The sequence below is a fragment of the Antechinus flavipes genome, chromosome 3 (assembly GCF_016432865.1).
Source record: "Antechinus flavipes isolate AdamAnt ecotype Samford, QLD, Australia chromosome 3, AdamAnt_v2, whole genome shotgun sequence".
Lineage (NCBI taxonomy): Eukaryota > Metazoa > Chordata > Mammalia > Dasyuromorphia > Dasyuridae > Antechinus > Antechinus flavipes.
Window position 1 is genome coordinate 386,563,243 of NC_067400.1, and position 24,344 is coordinate 386,587,586.

The 24,344-nt window shown below is 33.7% G+C and overlaps 1 protein-coding gene across 11 annotated transcripts in view; it reads left to right on the forward strand.

The window, feature by feature from the left end:
- Positions 1-24,344, forward strand: part of ANKRD44 (ankyrin repeat domain 44) — a 344,895-nt gene that overhangs the window by 247,034 nt on the left and 73,517 nt on the right. For 6 of the 11 annotated variants that reach the window (XM_051985957.1, XM_051985959.1, XM_051985961.1 and 3 more), the window contains exons 14-16: positions 3,244-3,384; positions 5,231-5,311; positions 7,641-7,752. In XM_051985957.1, the coding sequence (XP_051841917.1) occupies positions 3,244-3,384; positions 5,231-5,311; positions 7,641-7,752 (334 nt within the window). Of the gene's footprint in view, positions 1-3,243; positions 3,385-5,227; positions 5,312-7,640; positions 7,753-24,344 lie in introns of all 11 variants that reach the window. The other 5 variants (XM_051985956.1, XM_051985963.1, XM_051985958.1 and 2 more) reach the window with 1 other exon arrangement.

Below are 24,344 nucleotides of genomic sequence, written 5' to 3' on the forward strand. Positions count from 1 at the left end.
AGTAATCAGGGGTCCTTACGTCAGGGTTGTGTAAATAAGGAGGGGTCCGGGGAGGAGATGGTGGGATGAATTGGAATTTCCATCTGGAAATCTTAACACTGAATTTCAAATGAGAAACTGTGGAACAACTTGGAAAGATTTCTATCCCTAAAAGAAAGATCCTCCTTCAAATGCAATTTCAAAGAGCAGGTGCAATTAACATAAAAAGTCAAATGCACATTTTTGAATCCTGTATAAAAATAAGTTATTTCTCTTCCTTTCTCTTCTTGATACTCCCTGTAAATATATTTATAATCTTTCTGCTGAGACTACGCCTGTATAATCTTGGATTTTTGTCTAGAATATATGCTCTCATACTCCTTAATAGTAAGCTTCCCCAAACATAGTGCTTAGTTGGTCATGAGATCTGGAAACATCTTTACATTATTTGTATTGTGAGCAAAGGAGATGCTAGGATAAATTCTTGTACACATGCTTTAAAACACCAGGCATTTGGTGGGGCTATAGGTTACCATTGGCATAGACCTATCTCTAGCTATACTAATGTGGAGTACTGAAATTCTAGTTGTATAAATGGATTTTTTCCAATCATCTACTAGTCTTCAATATCAACATGATACTGAAGATTAGTAAGTTGACTTGATACCAGAGGCAAATTTGTTTTTATGGTATTTATCAGTTCTCTCTTTTGACTCAGAGTTAGTCAATAAAGTATTATAAGTGTTATAAGATAATCAGTAAATTGTTCTAACATAGAGAAATATTAAAGTCAGTAATTATAATGGGTACAAACTTTAAAAATGAAAGAAGGTCCTTTTTTTAAGACCAGGATACAAAGTATAAAAACTAACCTAGTTTTGTGTCATTCTACTCCTCTTAAGAATTATTTTCCATGGGAGGATAATGTTCATTTTTAAAAAGTGCTTTTTTTCCCATTGATGATTGAAAATGGCCTTTTATTCTATAACTTCAAAAGATCCAGGGGAGAGGATAAGGACTACTTCTGTAATTTCATTGAAATAGAGAGGACAGAAACTCTCTTTCAATTTAGGTCACCACCTTCTCTACCACTTAGAGTCTTAGAATTGCCTAATATTACCAAGATATTAAGTGATCTGCCTGGGCTCACACAGGTAGGACGGCAGGAGCTGAATCCTCATCTTCCTGACTTTGAGACCATTTTTCCATCTACTTACTATGCTATGGCTGCTTCATACGTCCTATAAATAGGCTTGGCATGGGGAGAAAAGCACAGAATAATAGAGCATTAAATGTAAAGAGGATTTTGGAAATGATAAATTTTATTGGTTACATTTTGCAAAGGAAGAAGTTAAGTCTTGTCCAACATCATTTAATCTGTAGGAGAACCAGGAATTAAAGATCTGCCACTTTCCACTCCACTTTAATCTTCATTCTACTCTGCAGTTTTCTTCCTCCTTATCTCTTAATTGTCTCCCGAGTGACTTTATGGAAAATCTTTGTGGGTTTTAGAAATCTCAAAATTTTCTATAGCTTTGAAAAATTCAGTCTTTTCCAACAGAGGTTGATTTTTAATTTTAGCAAAGTTACATTTCCCTTCTCCAGAGGAGGGAAATAAAGGAATTAATATCTTGGTTTTTAAGAATTTGGTCATGGGTTTTTTTTTTTCTTTTAATAATCATGTTATCACATCTGTGTCATGTTTTTATGGAAGTTAAGTTATTTTCTCCCTTGGCAGATTAATGAGCTCTGATGTTGGTAAATATGAGAAGTTCTAGTTCAAATTTCATAGTCTTAGGAAAAACAATTTACAAGCAGACAGACTTAGGAACTTCAGCTGTAGGGTTCTTCTAATGGTATTACTATGAAATGCCCTCTCATTAGAAATATTTTATGGGCAACATAAAAGTATCAAATTTTCTATAATTGCCTGTTAAAATTTTTTGTTGTTCCTTTACCTTATGAGAACATTGAAACTATATAGGATACCAGAAGCTGGTTAAAATGTTCTTTGCAGCCATCAGTTATAAGGCAAAACTCAATTCATTCAATGGGAATAGTTGGAGGAAAGTACCCCCTTTTCTATAGTTGTAGTCTTTGAGCTGATTCTTAGAGAGTGATAGCCAATTAAATGGCCCATCAAAATATTAAAATATAATTAATAAATTGTTCTATCATAGAAAATATTAAAATTAATAATTATAATGTGTTATGTGTTAGGTGCAACAGACATACAACAATTATAGTGCTAGACTGGAGGAACCTTTAATCTATGCAGAAAATTAGCACATGAACATAAGTAACAAATACAAAGGACTGTGTATGTTATGTAGGTAAAAAGTGCTATAGGACTTTAAAGGAAGAAGAAAATACTTCTGTATACGGTGATTAGGGAAGGCTTCATAGGAGAAGTAAAATTTAAGCTGGGCCTTAAAGAATGGTTAGGTTTTCAACAGGTGCAAGGGGAAGTCTAGGTTGAAGAAACAACAGGAACAATTTGCAGAGGTCAGAAAGCCCCTGAAAGTGTTCAGAAAATGGGAATGCTCTGCCTTGGCCAAAATGCAAAGTACAAATAAAAAAGAAGATGAATCCTGAAGAATACTTTGAGACCAGACTTGAATAGTAGACTAAGGAATTTGTCCTTTATTCAGCATGTTCTGTGGGAGTCATTGATTTCTGAGTTGAAATAAGATGTATCTGTCTATGTGAATGTAAAATATAATCAGAATTGTACTTTAAGAAGATCAATCCATGCTTCCCACCACTTCTAACCAAGGGGTAGAGAGTAAAGGAAGGAAAGACTAGTTAAGAGGCAGTTGTGATAATTCATGTACAAAGTAATAAGGGTCTGAAATAGGGCACTGACAGGATAGAAGAAAAGGGAATTAGTGCAAGGTAATATAGACTTACTGAGCCATTTTCTATCTTCATCTTAGCATTATAGACTTTAGAGCTAAAAGTCACATCTAACTCCATATAGGATTTTCTTCACAAAGATACTAAAGTGTTTTGCCATTTCATTCTCTGGTGGACTAAGAAAAACAGAATTAAGTGACTGGCCCAGGGCCACATAGTTAGTGAATATATGAGGCTGGATTTGAATTCAAGTCTTCCCAGCACTCTATCCACTGAGCCATCTAGCTGCCTCCTATGAAAGTCTAGTTGTCAATCAACCCTTCCCTGGGAATGCAGTTGTTAGTGTGAGCAAACCTTGGCAAATTTTTCAAGACTTGTGTCTGAAGTAACAAATTGTTTATTTTGCAGGACGCCTTTGCACTATGCAGCTGCAAATTGTCATTTCCACTGTATTGAGACATTAGTGAACACCGGGGCCAACATTAACGAGACAGATGACTGGGGACGAACACCTTTACACTATGCTGCAGCTTCAGACATGGATAGAAAGTAAAAATTAAAAAAAAAAAAAAGCTCATATATGTTCCCTCTTGGGGATGGGGAAAGGGTTTGTCAAGGTTCTTTTCTCTCTCTTGCCTTCTAAAGAAAACCTACTTATAAAGGAAGAAATCCCTTCTCCTATTCAGAGTAGTTTGAATTGCTTTGTTTTTGACCCTCATTGCCCCTATGTGCCCATATATTCCACTGCCTTTCCATTTGACTGTCCTATGTCACCACACAATTTCTTCCTTCTCTTCTCCATTACTTGCTTTGAAATGCCAAGTGGGTTTCTATTCGTGAAAATCTGGTATGTTTTGACCTATACTTCAAGTTTTATTGTTATCCCCTCTCTAAATTCTTCATTTCCCATTAAATTTATATTTGTTCATATACTTGCCACCCATCAGAAATACTCATCTGTCTGTAATCTTAGCAGCCTTTAAACAGCACTATCAGTATTGAGAAACAAGGTGTTATTGATGTTAACCTTGGATGTGAATGCTATTTCCAGAGCTGTATGGAAGGTTAGAGAGAAAATTGATTGTTAGAGGTAGGCATGTTGTTAGGGCTCCGTAGGACTAGAACTGGAAATTAGACATAAGATAACTCAATCCACTAAACAAATGGTGGGTGAAAGAGGTGAAGAGCCAGTGCTATAATTTTAATAGCCTTCAGGAATAGTGGTTTATTTTGGAATATATATATATTTAGTAGCATTCTGGTTTTCCCTTGTCCCTAGGTGATGGGTGTGAACTCTGGGTTGTTACTATCCCCACCAATCCCTCCTGGGGATTATATCCACATAATGTTGCCATGTTGGGGCATGGCACTGTCTGCTGTCATTCAGATCACAAAGTCATTTAGATGTTGGTCTTTGTTCAGCCCTTTGGAGGAAACAATAGTTAAGGGCTTAATATGTCAGACACTGTGGACACAAAGAAAGGCAGAAATAGTCCTCAAGTTAAAGAGGCTCATATTCTGGCATGGGAGACAACTTAAAAGTTGTACATAATAGATTTGCAGTTTCACATGCAATCTCTCTTTTTTTAAAGTGTATTGTGTTATGGAAATGCTTATTTTAATTCCTAAATTAAAAATGAGATAAAATCAAAACAACTATTCCCATATTAGAGAAATATAAATGAGAGGTAATATCATAGGGAAGACTTCACAACAGAAGGATAGCTATGGGAGAGGAAAAGAAGTAAGAGAAATTAGGAAAGACTTTTTTGAGAAGGTAGGATTTTGGCTTCGATTTTAAGGAAACCAGGAAATAGAGGTAAGGAGAGAATTAATTCTAGGCCTGGATGACAGCCAGTAAAAATGCCCAGCATTAGGGGATGAAGCATTTTGTGTGACAAACAGCAAGGACACGGTGTCACAACAATATAAGGCAGCACAGAAACTGATTAGATTATTAGTAGCCTTTCAGGTTTTATCTGAAGAATATTGATTTGACCCTTGTCTTCTCCTGAATGAGACACTGAACAGGTAAGGGGTCAGGAAGGTCAGGAGAGAATCAGGAAGAGTCAAAGATGGAAGCCCTTTTGCCCAAGATCTTAGATTGTATGGCAAGGACATGGTCAATGACTATATTGTTAACTCACAGACCTTTGAATGCTTTGAAGATTGTGCTGTTCCCAACGAGAATCCTTTGGAGAAGGGGGACTTGCTGATTCTCTCACCTCAGAAGCAGGCCTTTCCACAAATCAGGAAAGCCCAATGGTGCTTTCTTTGCTTGCTTCTTGAGTATTTGGGTGGAGAGGGGGAGGGAAGGGCAAACCATGCCTTGAACCACTGACTACTTTGCCATTTTGAACATGAGTTGCATTTTTCTATCCCTTGTGCTAAGAAGAAAGAACATTTTGGGAAACACCCATGAAAATGCAGAAGAACTTGAAAGAGCCAGTGAGCTAAAGGAAAAGGAAGCTGCCTCGTAAGTGGGTTCTTAATGTCTGCCCATATCTGATTCTGATCTTCCTTCTGTTGGGGTGGGTGGTATATGAGAACTCTGTATTCGGCTCTGACACTGACCTATCCTAATTTATGCTGGCCCATCTAACTCCCTGCCTGTACAATAACTCTGTAGAGGTAATTTGGGACCCTTGCTTCAGGATAAAACAATATTCTCTTAATGCATCTTTAAATAATTCTGTTTTTAGACTTCAACTTCTGCATGTATATAATGCACCAATGATTTTACTAGGAGAGAGTGGGTGAGGCATGTATTCAATAAGGAACCTTCAATTAGTGAAAATAAAAATGTAATTTTTTCCCACCTAAATTTGGAAACCCCACTAAAATCCATTTACAGAATACTAGGCCCTAGGTTAACCTTGATCTTTACACAGGAACCTTATTTCATTAGCTAAAGAACCAAATTTTGATCATAAGGTGGGTTCATTTTGGTCTCTGTGGCAACTTAGCTCCAAAAATATCTCACATTTCCAGAGGGAGCATTATAGTAAGGTTCCGATACATATTTTAATTTGTTCATAGATATATTACATCCAGGTCCCAATTAGTGTGAATAATGAACCTCCTTAAGTGATGGCATATATTTAAATTTGTATTGTTCAAAGTTATAATTATGTAAAATATGGTCATTGGTTCCAGTTCAATGGAAATAAGCAGAGAGAATTTCTACTTTAGGGAATTTATTACTAATAAATCAGGACCTAGTTATTTACATGATACATGATATGTATTTGATTTTTATAAGTAATTTAACCACCAATTTTCTGTCATTTTACTACAAATTGTTGCAATTTCATTTGTATTTTTTGTGATTTATCAATTTTACCTTTTGCCAAAATTTATGCAAATAAGTATATGAAATTTCAAAGAAGCCATGGACATTTTATGTTGACTTGTCATACAAATATGGGAAGACATAATACCATTTATTTCTAGTTTTTTAAAAAAAAAAACTATTTGGCTTCTTGGGCAAAAAAAATCCAAATCCAATATAATTTCTTTGACATCAATAATGTAATTGTAGAATTGAATACATTCTCTAATGGTCATCCAGTCACTCTGCATTCCGGAAAAATTTTATCATTTCAAACAGATAGGCAGTCATCCTAGTTGAAGCTTTTCAGGGAAGGCAATTTAATCTCCTTTTTCTATAACCTGTTCCCTTGTTTACAGCTCTGTATAGAGGATTTTTCAAATCAAACCTAAAGGCTAGTGGTACAATTTAAGTCCATTTCTTCACATTTGGTGGTTAGTATAATAACTCTTCATTGTTCTTGAAGCATGTTCATTCTCTTTCTTAAGCTTTCAGTATATTGTCTGGGCTAAAATACTTGCCTTCCTTTTATCTGTTTCATGATGCCTATTTACCAACCTTTTAACTATCCCTTAAAGTCTACTTGGAAAATCAGATTTAAAACAAAAACAAAACTATTTGGAAGAGGAGTATGGCCATTGGAATAACTGCACCACTTCTTTTATTTCTTATACTTTGGGACATGGGTTTCTTCAAATTGCAATCTCGTGATTTTGAGAACAGAGAGATTAATTACACTGAGATGGACAGAACTATAATTTCTCTTCATGGCAACTCCTTGTTACCAAAATATGCTCTAAAATTTAAAATGGCAGAATCAAGATGAAGTAATAAGCTTCTGAAAAACCTAAAAAATGATGCATGAAAGGTTCTTTGTTAGTCTAAAGCATAAAATGTCAATTATAAGAATTTTAACTTTAGGGGTTCTTAGAAGCCCACGAAATTATCAAGAATATTTTATCAGAAATGTGGAAATATGTATAGAAGAGTTGCACATGTTTAATATATATTGAATTATGTGCTGTCTAGGGGAGAAGGTGGAGAGAGGAAGTAGGAGGAAAAGAGGGAGAAAATTGAAACACAAGAGTGTTTTGCACAAAACAAGTTTTGCAAAAGTGAATGTTGAAAACTATCTTTGCTTTTATTTTGAAAATACCCTTGCCTCCTTGTGTTTCAATTTTTTCTACCTTCTTCCCCTCCACCCTCTCTCTTAGACAGCAAGTAATCCACTATATGTTAAACATGTGCAATTCTTCTATACATATTTCCACATTTATCCTTTGCATATATTTTGAAAATAAATCCTTATTTGATTCCCCACCCCCTCCCCCCAAAAAAAAAAATTTTATCAGGAAGTAAAAGTGGTGATGTCATTCTTTATGACTTTGGTGACTAGAAATTGTAAATGAATATTCTTTGATAATGTCTTTACAAACAAAAACAAGCTAAAGAATGCCTCACTGTCCATTTACAGATGCCTGGAATTTCTACTTCAAAATGATGCAAACCCATCAATTCGGGACAAGGAAGGTTACAACACTGTACATTATGCTGCAGCCTATGGCCACCGGCAATGTTTGGAATTGGTGAGTATCTTTTTGTCATCTTGAAATACTGAAACATTAATGATTGCCCAGGAAAAAAATTGTCTTTACTCAAGTGATCTCTGGAAAATTTTACTAAAATCTAAGCCATCCCAATTGCATGCCCTCCAACTCCTCCTCCTGAAAGATTCTTCTGAACCCATTCTTCCTTGTTTCCATCTCTCCCCTCTTTGTTTTCCCAGTTACTTGCTTAGTCATTTCTTTTCTCTCTTTCTTGTATCTCTGCTATACTTGTTTTCCTTTTATCTACAAACATTGAATATTTATTTTCCTGAAATATTCTTTCTCTAGAATCTGATAATTTTTTTGAATTACTATCCTATCTCTTGCTTTTTTACTGACAAATTTCTTTAAACATTTTTCATTTAGTTATTTATTTTAAAGGCTCACTTTTTTAGATTTTGAGTTTCCATTCTCTCCCTTCCCTATCCATTGATATCAATGGAATATGATATCAATTATGCATGTGAAGTCATGTAAAACATGCTTATTAGGCATGCTCCAAAAAAAAAAAAAAAAAAAAAAAAGGCAAAGATTAAGTGAAAAAAAAAGCTTCAGTCTGCCCTCAGAGTTCATCAATTCTTACTCTGGAGACAGATAGTATTTTTTATCATTACTTTGATTACTTTATCATTACTAACAAACTTCTTGAGAGATTAGTCTATACTTGTTTCCTCTACTTTCTCATTCAGCTTTCTCAAGAAGATGCTGGTGACATCTTAACTACCAAATCTGGTGGCCTTTTTTCAGACTTCCTTTCTGATCTCTTATTGCCTTTGATCCTATTGCCTGATCAGAATCTTCATCTTTACTTCTTTTCTCCTTTCTTGGCTTCAATATTACTGGATTCTCTTAGTTCACTTCTGTCATCTCTAATCTTACATATGCAAAGGTACTGTATGTTCTTATATCTCTTTCATTGGCTTTTCTTTCTACTCCTTAAATGTTGACATACTTCCATCTCTTCTGTCTCTCTGCTCTTTTTGTCATGAATCTTTCCATTTTTATGGCTTCAAATGTCACCCTCCACCTACTGTGCAAATCAGTATCTCTAGATCCAACTTCACTCCTCAACTCTAGGTTTAAATTTCACATTTCCATTGTAGGATATGATATTGTGATAGGCTTTTTTTAAAAACAAATTTTTATTGTTATCTTTTATTTTCACATGACCTATATATCCCACCATATCCTTCACTCCTTGTCATAGTCTTGACTGGCCTTACTGCCATCCTTCAAAGTCCATGTGAACATACCTACTCAGTGTTGCCAGATTAATTTTTACTAAAGTATACTAATAATAGATTTTGTGAAATCCCCTTCTTCCACTGAAATTTTAATGGTTTCTTCATTGCCTACCAAATAAAGTCAAAATTTCTTGGGTTAGCATTCAAAGGCCTCTACCACTTGGTCTGAATTTACTTTTCTAGATTTATCTTGCACTATTATTTTTTCACACACTCAACTCTAGGTACCTCATTCTAATTCCTGATCAGTCCCTGAGTCTTCTCCTACTTCTATTCCTTTGTTTATACCTTTTCCTTTGACTGGAATATTCTTAATAATTTTCATAGTTCTTGCATATACAATTCTTACTAATCTTTTTACTACTAGATTAAATGTCATCTCCACTCTCCTTCCACAGAACCTGGTACTTTCACTGCATTCTCTCATTCTACTTTGAATTACAGCTATTTGTATACATTCTTTGCTCCTTTTTCAATCGTAAGCTTAATGTGGCTATTAAGAATGAAGAAACAGTAGTAGGCTTAGGAGATTCTCAGAATATCACTAAGATTCTCTGATCTGAACTTAGCAAGTAGCTGCTTGAGTTTCTGTCATTCAAGAGTACTATTTGGATGTTTGTCCTTGTTCAATCTCATTCCTTATAACAACTGTATTTAGAAACATTCAATATCTGAAACCCATCGCGTTCTGCCTAAGAAATTCTGTCAGTCAGTCAACGGGGATTAATTGGGTCCTCAGTATGGATCAGGGACATGGCATCATTTTTGATTAGGTAATTTGAGATTCATCTTCTTGTTTTACTCAGGTTTGTTTTTCTTTGAATCATAATTTTCAAAATCATTACACTTAATATAAAAGAAAATACTTGAGTTTAATCAGTTTCACAATCTTTTGAGACTTGGTGGAGAATACAGTGATCTTCTTTCTTTCTTTTTTTTAAATATCTGAGTTGAAATAATCAAATAATCCCTAAGCCTTTTTTCTATTATCCAGGCCAATTAATAGTTTTGTTTTTGTTTTTTTGCTGTAGCTTAAAGCTTGTCAGCTCAATTTAAATGATACTTACTGAAGAGCTATTGTGGGGAAAATGCCTAATTTAACAAACCTGTCCTCTTAAAGGTCATATTCTTTAGGGTTAAGAAATATGATCATGCACATTCCAATCATTTGATTTTCTTGTTCACTGTTACCATTTATGAAGAATTCCCAAGTCTTCTTTATTGTACTTTATATAGATATCAGTGCCTATCTGCACTGAATTTGAAAGTGACACTACTATCTATTATTTATTTCCTCATTACTTCCACAGCAACTTTAGAAAAGAGGAAAATATCTTTTGAAATTTTTTATCTACCTCTTTTAATTAGATTTATTTCTAGATAAAGTCTGAAATTTTGAATATCAAAACTTACTCCCTGAAATTTGACTACATGGTCAAAAATTAGGGCAGATTTTGGTGTGTTCCCCAGAATTTGCATCATAAAGTTGGCTAATTATTTGGTGTAATATTATTAGCAGATGTAAGAGTTAGCATAGGAAAAACAAATGATAGAATTTGTTGCTGATTTTAAGGAAAGCAGCCCATGTAACTGTATTCCATAGTATGTTAAGGGGTAAATGTAATTTTCCAAGATATATTCACAAAGTAATGCTTTTTCTATTTGAAAATCAATTTTACCTAAATGCATCATCATTGTATTTTCAATAGAATAATCACATTGTTAAATATTATTACTTTAATAATATGTGGCATTTAAGGATAAGGATTTTAAAGTTATTAGTCCAGACAATAGCTTTGAATCTCACAGCCTCATAATTTTTAAGAATAATCTAAGTAGTACACTATTGTTTTCATTCTTAAGGTGCAGACATTTATATGACATTTCTCTTATCCAATGAAAAGGCTTTCTGTTAACACCAGAGTTTCACAAGTCCTGGCTGATGATGAAATTATCCTTCTGATTAGATCAACACTTGACAACCCTGTCTTGTATGTTAGAAAGAGATGGTTATTTATGGCAATTATAAGACCCAGAAAAAAATGAGTAGGGAGATCTTATGATCTTATTCTGAACTGCCAATTAAAAAGGGCCTATTTGTCTACAAAGGGGCCTGAACTGTGGGCATTTTGAAAGGAAAAAAAAAAGGGGGAGGTTTTCTTCATTATTCTTAATTTCATCTTTCTTTACATTTTCTTCATTATTCTTCATTTCATCTTTCTTCATATTTTCTTCATATTCTTAATTACATATTAGCTATTTAAAATAAGAGAGAGGCTTAGATCAAAGTGAGGAGTTTTTATTTTCTTTAGTTCAAAAGCAGCATTTATTGGGGATGAAATACTTTCTAAACTCCTTTGTGACCACAATTCCCCCTAAATAACATAATTGACTATGCAAGGCATTAACGTCCCTATCAATATCTAATTCTGGATTCATGTCTATGTCAATTTTTGGGTAAGGGAGAACAATATTGCTTGATCATATATTTGTCCTTAGAGGAAAAAAAGAGAGGAAAAGAGTTCCCACTAAGATAGCTCTAAAAGTTTTGCCCCTTGGGAACTGTATTGGAGTCTAAAAAACTAGATTGATACAACTGTGAAATTTGTCTTTTGAATCTCAGTATTTTTGTCACCATTTATACCTCTGTACCATGAATTATACTAACAATATGCATGTGATAAAATCAGATTGATTTTTTGTATGTTTTATTTAATTATGATAGCAAATTCTGTAAACATAAACTTCATGTTCATACTTTGTTAATTGCAAAATCATGGTTATCTGTTCAATTTTAGTTATTCAGAGGAAATAATTTATATATTCAGCATTTTTGCTACATCAAAAATTAGATATTTTTTTCACATTCAACATCAAAAAACACATGTGGCTAGAGAGACTTGACTAATAAGCCCACTTTGAAAATAATATTAAATTTGAGAAGAAGGAAGTGCTTGAAAGAGAACAGATTTTATTTTCTCACATTCCACCATCATCTCTTTTCAATGTCTGTTATACTTTTGGATAAGCAGAGAAAGAAAGTATAGGAAATGAATCCCTAATTGGAATTTGTATATGGTGTGTGTGTGTGTGTGTGTGTGTGTGTGTGTGTGTGTAAATTTACAGAAAAATAACATTTTTTCATGACATTAGTTAAATGACAGTGAATATAAAGGTACTTATGCCATGTTACTGAAATGAAACAAATAGGAGTGCCATAATAGTTGCAGCAGTAACAGAGAGAGATCAAGAACATTTAAAAATGTTTATCTTTCTAAATAGTTCTATCTTTAGCTGATTTCCTCTATTTCTCTTTCCCTTCCCATACCATTATCATATTTCTTCTTCTTCTATCAGTAAGACAAGGGAATTATAGAGATTATTCCCATATTCAATGTACTTTTTGATATTCTCTGGATAAAAGCAATGTTTTTATGTGTGGACTTTCTTTAAACTCTGGATTCCTAACAACCAAGAGATACTGGTTCTGAATAACTACATGAAATGTTAAATGCTGTGTTTGTCTTAGAGTGGAAATACTGGAATCCTTACTGATGTTTCTGAATAAGAGTATATACTTATGTTCATTAGACTTAATTACATAGGCATCTCCTAGCAAATAAATAGAATGAATAGTATACTTGGTTCGCTAGATGAGGTAACAATCAAGTCAGAGCTCAGGAATGAAGGAGTTATCTAAAGGATGAGATAGGGAGATGTTGGTAGTATATCACCACATACAGCATATGGCTGCCTGCTTATGAGAATCTCTGTAAGGGTTTTTCTTCATTGACAAAGTTTTTAGGTCCTTAGCATTGCAGAAAGATGGCCCCCAAAAGTTCTAAAGAATCTCAATATATTATCACCCAAGCCAGAATTGAATTGAAATCAGCATGTTTAATCACTATTTTCTGGGAAAAGAAGGAGATCATTTAGAAGGGCTATTAGAGAAGACAGTGGGCGCTCTCTCTTTGGAGCTCTTCAGGCCAAGGCTGGATGACCATTTGTGTGGGATGTTCTCTTCAGGTATAAAAATGAAGGGCATTGAACTTGGTTTCTGAAGTCTCTTCTAATTCTTTGTATAATCCTGTGATTGTTGGTCTGGTATAGTGTGGATTGAGTATTCTCTGAAGTTCTTTTTTACTCTGAGAACTACTATCATTCTGAAATTCCCAAAGTAATTTTCAGTCTCTAGATTCATTGTTTTATACCTAGGAAATACATCTTGCAATAATCTCTCAATGCATAGTGTTTCTCGAAAATAGCATGTCTTCTTCTCCCTTGCTAATTTTTTCTCAGCATGTATGGGAACATGAAAGCCTATAGGGACTTTGAAGAAAAGTTGGAGAGCTCATGGACATTGTTATTCATTTTTATGGAGGTAGTATAAGCTCAGATTATTTATTTATTTTGCTGAGGCAATTGGTTTAAGTAACTTGCCCAGGATAACACAGCTAGAAAGTATTAAGCGTCTGAAGATAGATTTTTGTTCAGTCCTCCTGACTTCAAAGCTCATGCTCTATCCACTGTGCCATCTAGCTGTCCCTTATAAGCTCAATTTTTTACCATAATTTTGAAGTCATTACATATTTGTTTGATAGCCAAATGTTTGATCATTTGGTTAATAGTTAAATAAAGCATTTATTAAGCACTTACTATATGCCAAGAATAGTACTAAGAGCTAGAAATATGAAGACAAGAAAAAGTAATAGTCTTTGCCTTCCATGAACTTCTATTTTAATGGAGAAAGAAAATACATAAAATCAAACTGGAAGTGTGGTAGTATGGTTGAGAAATGGTGAAGAAGCATTTAGAATATAAAATACATGTTGTTTTTTTTTTTTTTTCTGTAGTCAAATCAGCTTTTACTTTTGCTTAGGCTGATATTAAGTTATCTCCACTCACATAGCTACCACCCTAGGGAACTTGCCTTGTCCAAGTACACATTAATAATGAAAAGAGGCAGTCAAGAGACCAGATGACAACAGGAAAACCCTAGATTAAAATTCTAGATTATTAATGTCTATGAATAAACCATTGTGTACATAGTCCACATATGAATAAAATAAAAGTTTGCTATAATTCTGACTGAATGCTTAATTCTTTGATTCTTATTTTAACTAGCTTAGCTCTTTAACAGAGTCATTTAACTCAATATATGCCAACACCTTTGAACAAACACTGGTTTACGCTAATGTATAGGATACTGGATTTATAAGTGGAATTTTTAAAAAGGTAACTTCTGTATAAATAAGTGAAATGTTTCTTGTATCATGAAAATCTTCTACAACTTTGAAAGAAATGATTCTTTAGAGCCAGTTCCATACCCAGCAAAATTCCATTAAATATTTCACAGATGGAATCTTTAGGGACTGCACATCCAATTATTTATAAACTGTAATTCATTTTGAGGGACTACCTGTTACAGTTGAAAGAGCCCTGCCCTTGTAATCAGGAAATAACTGGGTCCTAATCCTGACTAAGGCATTTACACAGCATACAGCCCTGAATGGACATCCACCTCACTTATCCTCTCAGAGCCCCTACAAAATGAGGATAATAATATTTATCCTAAGCTTATAGGATGGTTTCCAGCAATGTGCAGTGTGAAACATAACAACATATAAGTGATAGCAACTCCTGCCCTCTCAGTAGCAACGAGATACTCCTGAGTTATAGGTATTGCCATTAAAACAATCACCATCTCTCCTAGTGATAGTAAGAAAAAAGAATCTTCCCAGATAGTTCATTTTTGGTTTTGGGTTTTTTGTGTGTGTGTGTGTTTTTTAAGCAGTAGTTTGTATTATAATACTATAGTAGTCTTTGGGATTTTTTTTTTTTCAGAATCTCATAGTTTCTATGACATTGGATTCAAATTAAAACACTACTTATTAAGTGCCTCCTACTATGCCAAGAACTTAGAGGGAAGATTAAAAATTTAAGGAAAACAGAGTATCTGCCTTCATGGAATTTATAGTGATCTTGAGCAGTCATCTCTGACATGAGGGCCATAGCTTTCCTAAGAGTCAATGATTTGACCTCAAGAGCTGTATGATAAACTAGGCAGAGGTGAGGAAGGTAGGTCACATTTCATCATCCCAACAATAGGCAAACAATCACTCTATCATCATTTTCATCATCATCATCACGACTTTCATTTGTATAGCACTTTAAGACTTTCAAAGAGTTTGAAAAATATCTAATTTTTTTCTAACAACAACCCCAAGAGATAAACTATCCTTATTTTACATACAAAGAAACTGTGGCAAACAGATTGTTACCTGCTTGGTTACAGAACTAATAAATGCCCAAGACTAGATTTGAAGTCAGATTTTCTTTACTTCAGATCCAGACTTCTATCTATTATTCTTCCTACCTGTCTCTTTTTCCAGAACATTTTCATGGCTAGCCATTTTCTTTCTTCTTCCTACCATTTTTCCCCCTCTGGGAAGGATATTTCTGATTTGTTGTAGTATAATGTGGAGCCAGATGTCTGCGCTCCTTCAGATCACTTAACTTTTAAATCACCTTTCTCTATGAAAGATTTTACTAAGGACTCTTTGTAGATAGGATAATGTATTATAAATACAAAATAATCTGTGTAAATATCGTTATCCTATATAACAATATTTTATCGTTATATATAACTATATAATGTAGATTATAAATTCCACAAAGGCAAAGATTGTTTTATCTAAACTATCTTCTCCACAACCTGGTGTACTGTGCCTTCTATGTGTACTTGGTACTTGGATTTACTTGAAGGAGCAAAATGAAAATTAGAGGCTTCAAAATGGCAACTAGAGTTGAAAGAATCAAGGGGATTGTCACCACCAGACTCAAGTCACCAATCTCTTGCATAAAGAACAAAAAGTTAGCAAGATTCCTAACTTCTCTTCCCATCAGTTATCACTAGGTCAATTTAGACTCTGTCCGGTAATCAGAACACAACTCCTTATCTTTAAAAAAGGCATTTAAGAACAAAAGTTTTCCTAAATCTCTAAGATAGTACAAGAATACCACTTACTAAGACTTGCCAGATATGATGTATCCAGAAGGAAGAAGAAGAAATAATCATAATAGACCCTGGAAAAGGCATCCTGATAAATAACTAGGATTTATCTACTGTTAAAAAAACAACAACAATAAACAATTCCAATCAATTCCACAGGTATAAACATGGATAAAAATATTGGAATTAAATACCAAAAACCATTCAGCTATTTAAGAAATAGTTTTCTTCATATTTAAACATGAGGCATTTGGGAAGTAGGGAGAAAATTATAAATAGATAGATATAGACATAGACATAGACATAGATAGATATAGATATATAGATATATATATATATATTAGCTTTTTTTCTACAAGAAAAATGTAACATTTCCCCCAAGGTTTATGCAACAGAGTAATATATTCATTCCCTCAAACAAAAAGGAAACATTTTTAAAATCCTCCTTAAGCCTCCAATGATTTGCACTGCCATGTTTTTCAACCAGCTGACATACTTGCCCCTATTCAGGAGAATGAAGAGACCCATCTATCCCATTGGCAGACAGTCATGTCAATCAGAGTTGGCCTAGCTCCACCTTTTAGAACTTAAAAGCCAATTGGCGACCAAGAGAGTGAATGAAACTTTGTCATCAAGTTTTGAATGTGCTCTGAAACCATATCTTGGCCTTCTGGCAGTTGCTGACATTGCTTTTCATCTGAAACCTTGAATTTGTCTCTTCTTTCCTGCTTTTTACCCTTTTTGTTCATTCAACTTTTCACCTATTTGCCATGATTTTATGGACTCAAAGGAATTACCTTGTTTGTTGATTCCCAAAACCATTCATTTCTTATGATTTGAGGTTTTCAAGATAGACAGGGGGAGTCACCACTGGCTCTTCATTAGCTCTTTTTTGAGAAAGTATAACATTTCACAACTCTAATATTATATGAAGCTTCTTTGAAGTAAATTTTCATTGCACCAAACTAGTTTCAATCTTATTATTATAGAATGGATGTATATCCATCTGTTGAACCAACCTCTTGTCCTGCCCTTGGATGGATGTTAATCCTCTAATTCTTGATATAGAGTATATAACACATTCCATTTTTTTGCAAAAAATATAAGGCCATATCCTTGACCCACTATGGGCCTACTTAGGCCCAGATTTATCCCTGCCCTAGAGGTCACTTGAGTTGCCAGCTAGTTAGACATATCCAAACTAAGATAATTCATACAGAATATTTCTAATATAAAGTATATTATAATTTTTTCTGAAATACATGTGCAAAGAAATTTTAAAAAAACTTTAAGGAAAATAATCAAATAGTATTTATTGGCTCCTCTAATGGTCCCAAAGCTATGCAAGAAGCATAGTATACCAATGATAAGACTGAATGATTTCTTCAAGGTGTTCCTTTTTTCCATTTCAGTTTATTTTTATTTATAAATTTTTATTATATTTTAAAATTTATTGCACTAAATGCAAAGTAAGAAAAAAATCGAACAGAAAAAAGAAGACAAGAGAAAAATAAAACAGAACATTGTCATGTGCCCAGCAGAGAAGATTCAAAATATATAACAAAATTTCATTTCAAGAAAGCATATGTAATAACATGCATCTAAAACAATATTAATATGGCTGATATACAATGTAGATTTCTCTCTTGATTTAATCTTTAAGTTTTACTTTGTCTGAAATCAATGGTTACTATCTCTACTTTTTTTTCCTAAAAAATTCTACTCCTGATTCTTGTAATGTTTGTGTATATCTCTTATTTCCCATCTCTGCTAACTCTTCTACTCCTTAATTTTGCTCCTTAATTTACCTTGCTATTACTTAACTTCCTCCCACTCATGAAGGTGTTCCTTATGGAATAGCTCTACATTGGCAAGATCCTTGCAATTAGAGGTTTGGTACTCAGTTTTTTAGCTCCAATTGGTACAAATTGCCTTTAAGTAGGTGGAGAGGAGGGGTGCATTCAAATCAAACTCATAAATATCAAGTGATATATATATATATATATATATATTCTTTTACAGTGAAAAATATAACTATGTAGTCAACCAGGTTTGTTTGGTCAACTGGTTATTGCCTTATATTCCTAGTAGAACCTATTTGGAAAGCCAAATTAAAATAAGGATTATAAAGTCAGAGTAAGAGTAGTTAAATGATCTCAAGGAATATTGCTTTCATGCTCTGATTATCTGGTATACTTTGGAAACATTAAAAGAAAACTTAGAACTATAAAGAAACTTGAGCTCTTTCCCTAGTCTTTAGATGCTATAAGTCACGAGGCTTGAATACATTCTATAAAATCCCCTACAAATGGTCATCCAGTGTAAGCTTGAGCATCTGCAACAATTGAGAGATCATTAACTAATTTAGGTAGCCTATTTCACTTCTGGGTAGTTCTAGTGTTAGGTAGATCTTCTTATATTGGGCCCTAATCTGCTTCCATGTAATTTCTTCTTGTTAGACTTGGTGTTGTCCAATCTGTTCCCTGGGGTCAAGAAAAATAAGTACAATTCTTTTTATGTTTAAAAAGGTTAGTGATCTTGGCCTTGCTTCTTGGCGAGAGTCTAGAATTTATAATTAAAGGCATACAAAAAGGAAAGATGCATCATTACAGGGAGCCAACATGGTTATACCAAAAACAGATCAAGTAATTCCTAATAGATAGAATTTTTCAGAATCACACAAAGAAAAATATCAAATTATTAGGGATTTTCTTGAGAGCTATATTTTTTCATTGACTTGGGCTATTACTATACCCTTTTTGGTCAGAATTATTAGAATGGTAAATCTGGGGTAAATATAATTTACTGAAGTATTTCACAAAGCCTCTTGTGGAAATGATGGCAAGATGTGGGTTAGCCAAGAATATTACAAGAAAGATACAAAACCTATTGTTTTGATGCAGTGGTGTGCTGGTAAATGTTTAATAACCAGCCCTCTGGAGGAAAAAAGTATATACAACACACTTAAATTTAATCTCTGCTATTAACATTTTCTTCATTCAACAAAACAATGCATCAAGTCCTGATTTGTAGCACATTTTCTAATTTCTGAGGTGTTATCATTCACAATGAAAATTTAGCAATTAGCTCTTACAAAGCCTGTCCAAGTTAGCTTTAGCATACTGTTGTGATGTCAGTTTGGAATGAGTTTGTTTATGCCCTTTATGTTTAGTTGCATGCTTTTAATATAATATCATAACAATTGTGTTTTGTCAATGCCTATATTTAATCAAGGCATTGGGACCATGCTTATCAAATTTATAGATCACAAATAGGTAGGAGAGGTTGGTTTACCTAGTCAAGGTCCAAAAGCTTTTTTGACAATTTAGAGTGTTGTGACATATCTAATGGGGTGAAATTTTTAAAAAGTAAATTTAACTTCTTACATTTGGTTAAAAACCATTCAACTTCACAAGTATAAGATGGAAAAGATGTGTCTAGAAAACAATTCACTTGAAAAGATCCTAAGGATTTTAGTAAACTGCAAGTTCATTACGTATCAAAGTGGTGGGACTCTTCCCAAAGTTAATTAAATGTCAGGTTGCATTAAGAGAGGCAATGTCCAAGTGGTGATAATCCTGATGTACTCTATCTTGGTAAGAACACATCTGTAGTATTGAATTCAGCTATTTTAGGAAGGACATTGATAAAGAAGAAGGTAAGGCTGGTGAAGGACTTTGAGATTATACCATATGACAACTGGCTGGGGATGTGTCAACCTGGAGAAAAACATGCAAATGGTAAAGGGGGTGGAATTCACGAGAGCTTCCTTTAAGTATCCAAAGGCTCCTCATGTGCATGAAAGATTATATTTATTCTGCTTGGTGCCAGAAGTTCAGAATTAGGAATAATGGGTTGAAAATACAAAAACTCAAATTTAAGCTTAATGTAAGCAGTTATGCTATCCCAATCGTGCTTCATTTAGAGGCCATGAAGGAGATGTAGGAAGTACACTGGCAAAACTTGGATGTTTAGTTGTCCTGTGTGTTATGGACAAGATGGTCCCTGAGATTCTGATAGTCTTTAAAATCATTCTGGCTATATAATCCCTATACAAATGAATATCATAAAAGAAAAGGGAACATAGATTTAGCATTGTAAGGGACCTTGGAGATCTGAATCCAACCTCCTGATTCCAGGTATAAGATAAAATCACTTACCCAGGATCACATAGTAACTCTCAGGGATAGAATTCAAACTATAGTCTACTTTACACCAAGTTTATCACCCTTCTACCACTGACCTTTCATTTAACAATTTGTCTTGGAATTTTGATAAGCACCAAAAGTTTTTCAATTAAACTGCCCAGATTTCAGAATATTTATATCAATCTAACTAATGGCAATGTCCCTTGCACATTGTCAGAGAACCATTTAAGCATTCTGGTTCTCCAACTCTCTTTTTCCTTGAATCCATGTTATTATGTCCATCTGACTTTATAGCATCACAAGATAGGAGTATAGCCTTGCTAGGATTACAGCTCATTTTACCTAAGCTACAATTTAGGGTGGCTGCCCTCTAACGATGATATAAGGGTGCACCTAAAATTGGTAAGTTATCTCCTAATCACAATGCATTGGTTGAGTTATAGGCAATGGTATATAATGTGTGCTAATCCTTGTTGATTTAGAGTGATCTAATGTTGGCCCCAGATTTCTGGGTCCATCTCATAATTTATGATAACAGCTCCCTTTCTACCTTCTACACAATACACAATATGTATATTAATTTGTATTTGTATAGCATTGAAACTCCCAACCAATTAATTGTTGGTTATAATAATTAAAGAGAAAATGTAAATTTTCTTTTTTTAAAAGATGAGACTAAGGTCCAGTTTGTTAAATGATTTGCCCAGCAAATAGTTGTTGAAGGTAGAACAGGGATTCCTGACTTCTAGTCTTGTGTTCTGTCTTCTTTCATTACAACAGAGTATATAGAACCTTGAGCAAATGACTTCACTTCCCTAGAATTCACTTTCTTTGGTTGTAAAATAAAGCATTTGGACTAAATCAGTGGTTCTCATTGGCAATGATAATTCAAGGATTCAATACTAAAAATTATTCAGTGATACCTTAAGCAGTAAATAATTTTCACTTTATTCTTGTTTTAATTAAAAATTCAAAAATTAGTTGGGATGTGGAATTCAATTTATGACTATGTCAAATGTTACAAACCTTTGTTCAAATATTAAAAGTCCAACACTGAAATCAAATTTACATATAATGATGTTAAATGCCTTTCAAGTTATAATTTATTTCATTAAAATGGTATTTATATTCAACAAAATTTGTAAAAATAAATAAATGTAATTTGAAGTCTTATAAACAATAGTGAGCATGAGGAATAGATTATTTCTTTAAATTATTTAGAGAATATCCCACAAAAGTTATCATAATTATTTTATAATTGAGAGTTTTATGACATTATATTTAAGGTTTTCATAATTATAGGCAGATAAAGTGTATTTTAATTGGAACTTTGGAGAGCAGAAGTTATCATTGTAGTTATTATAAGCTCTCCTATGAAAGAGATTAGAGAGGTCTGCAGGGAGTAGGAGGAATGAAGGTTGTTGGTTAATTTCCAGAACCACCCATATGTTATTATTTTCAAGGTAGACAAAAAGGGAAGGTATCAGAATTGGTTCTTTCTTAGCTGGATTGTGGGTATGATGAGAAAGTATGACATATTTCATAACCCGGTTATATAGATCTTTCCTTTTAACTATTATTTCCAATGCTAGATTTTTATTTTGAAAGTGAGACAATTTCAACAAGAAATCCAAATCAACTTTAATATAAAGATTTTTTCTTAAATCAAGAAATTTTGGTTTAATATCTAGATGGATGGCTAGTGTAGGAGAGAGAGCTAGACTTAGATTCAAGACTTGAATTCAAATCTTCCCTCAGATATTCACTAGTTATATAATCATGGGCAAGTCACCTCACCCCTCTCAGGCCCACTTTCCTCATATTTAATTAGTGCTCCTATGTGCAATATACTGAGCTAGGGACTGAGGGAGATAGACATACTTCTTACCTTCTGGACTTTGTCTATTAGCAAGTAATCAAACAAACATGATTGGTACTTAGACAGAATGTATTGAGTACCTTTTCTCCACATATTGTGTGTAACCTTCCCACTTTGGATTGAAAGATTCTTGAGGGCCTGGACTCCCTTTTTAAATTTTTTTTTCTTTTTGGTATCTAGGGGGCTTAGTTACAGTTCCCAGTAAATTGTTCCCAGTCCATTTCTGACCCCATTTAGGGTTTTCTTGGCAAAGGCCCTGACAACCCTTTGTTTGTCAAACAAGGGTTTGTCATTTTTTTCTCCAGCTCATTTTACAAATGAGAAAACTGAGGTAAACAAGGTTAGATGATTTGCCCAGCTAGTGTCAGGCCCTGTACTCTATTCCCTATACCATTTAGCTGTTCCCCTCTCCCATCCCATGTAATACATGAAGAATGTTTATCTAGTTAAATTGAATTGACCATAGGGAACATCTCTGAACCTAAATTTCTTCAACTGTAAAGCAAGAACTAACAAAAGTAACCTCTAAGGAAACTCCCAGTTATAGGCTTGTATTTCCTTCTAAATATTCCCTTAATAATGTACTTTTAATTTTGAATTTTTCTCTGAAAATTCTAGTTTTAGTGAAATTACAGAATAATACAGATTTGAAACATTATAGATTTTAAAACTTTATTTTAACATTTCCAAGTATTAGTTGTGATATGTTAAGCCACAACTTACTAATTTTAAGTTAACTTTGAGTCTGTGGATATTATTCTGGGTATGGATCATAACATAGTAGTAAAACTCCAGTTATTATAGTTTCAAGTTACTAGGATGTATCTTTCTTTTATTAAAGTAACCCAAGTATGGATTAGAATGCTGGGCCTGAATCAGGGAGATTCATCTTCCTGAGTTCAAATCTGGCCTCAGACACTTACTAACTGTATAATCCTACGTAAGTCACTTCACTGTGTTTGCCTCAGTTTTCTCATCTGTAAAAGAACTGGAGAAGGAAAAAGCAAGCCACTCTAGTGTCTTTGCCAAGAAAACTTCAAATGGGGTCATGAAGAATCAGATACAACTGAAATGATAACTGAACAAGAACAAATATGTCCTAGGCCAGAGTGCTCACAAAAATGTATATTATGATAGACACTTTTTTATTTGTGTCACAAAGTGCAGAAAGTAACATTTTTTTTTCAAACCTAGCCATATTAGTAATTTGTAAAATATATATGTATCTAAAAAAATGCCAACTAGGAGACCTGTAAATGGTCAGGGCAATATTATTCCACATGGCATTCACTAAACTAATCAGGAAGGTGCCACATAAGATTTAGTATAGCTGCCCAGAGCATCAACAATCTAAAATATAATTTGATTCCTAGAGAAGGGCACAGTTTAACAAATAAAAACATCTAGATGACCATTATTAGTAGGGCCATTGAATAATTCCAAACAACTATGATAGTATACTCAAATGGGTTTATAAAAAATAGTGTTTTCTTGCATGACTTCAATGACTAAAATGGAAAGGCAAAAGTGATTTGCACTGTTGATTTTTATTAGGGATCCAACTGCTATGGAATGATATTTTTCTTATGTTACTAGAAAGAAAAATTCAATGGAAATTTTGTGATTTGAGTACTGGGATTGAGAATTTTTACTCTTTAATAAAAATTTTAAACCAGAAGTCCAATGGTGAACTTTACTGAAACTATTTTCTACATATTTATGAAATATTATACATTATATTTTTTTCCTATTTGCTCCCATGTATGTGGTAACAACAGAGATGAATATGTCAAATGGGAATTGGTATAATTTTGTATTAAATATTGTGCAACTGAGCATGAACAAATTAAGTTGGGAAAAGTATAGTATTTTGGATCTCTAAGATGGACATGGTAATTGGTGGAAATAAAGTATGATGTATAAAAGTTATCTTTTTTAAAAAATATAGAGGCAAAATATTCCATTATTCATATTGAAAACATGGTTCAATGAGGGGAAATGTCACAAGTAATTTTAACTTTCACAAGTCATTTCAGAGAAAGTATTTTCACCATTATTATATGAAGCAAAGGTTTCTCATTAACTCAGTAAGGCATGTATTTTGAGCATGGGTCCTAATCCTTGTAAGTTTGGGGTTGGATGGGATTCTTGCTCAGGAGAGACTGGAGGTGAAGGTACAGGGTCTTCAGGTTAGTACTGGGCTAATCTGAACATCAGGCACAGAACCTGGAAAGGGGACTCCAGATTGGATACAATACAATGTCAGAATTTTATAGTGGGCGCACCTC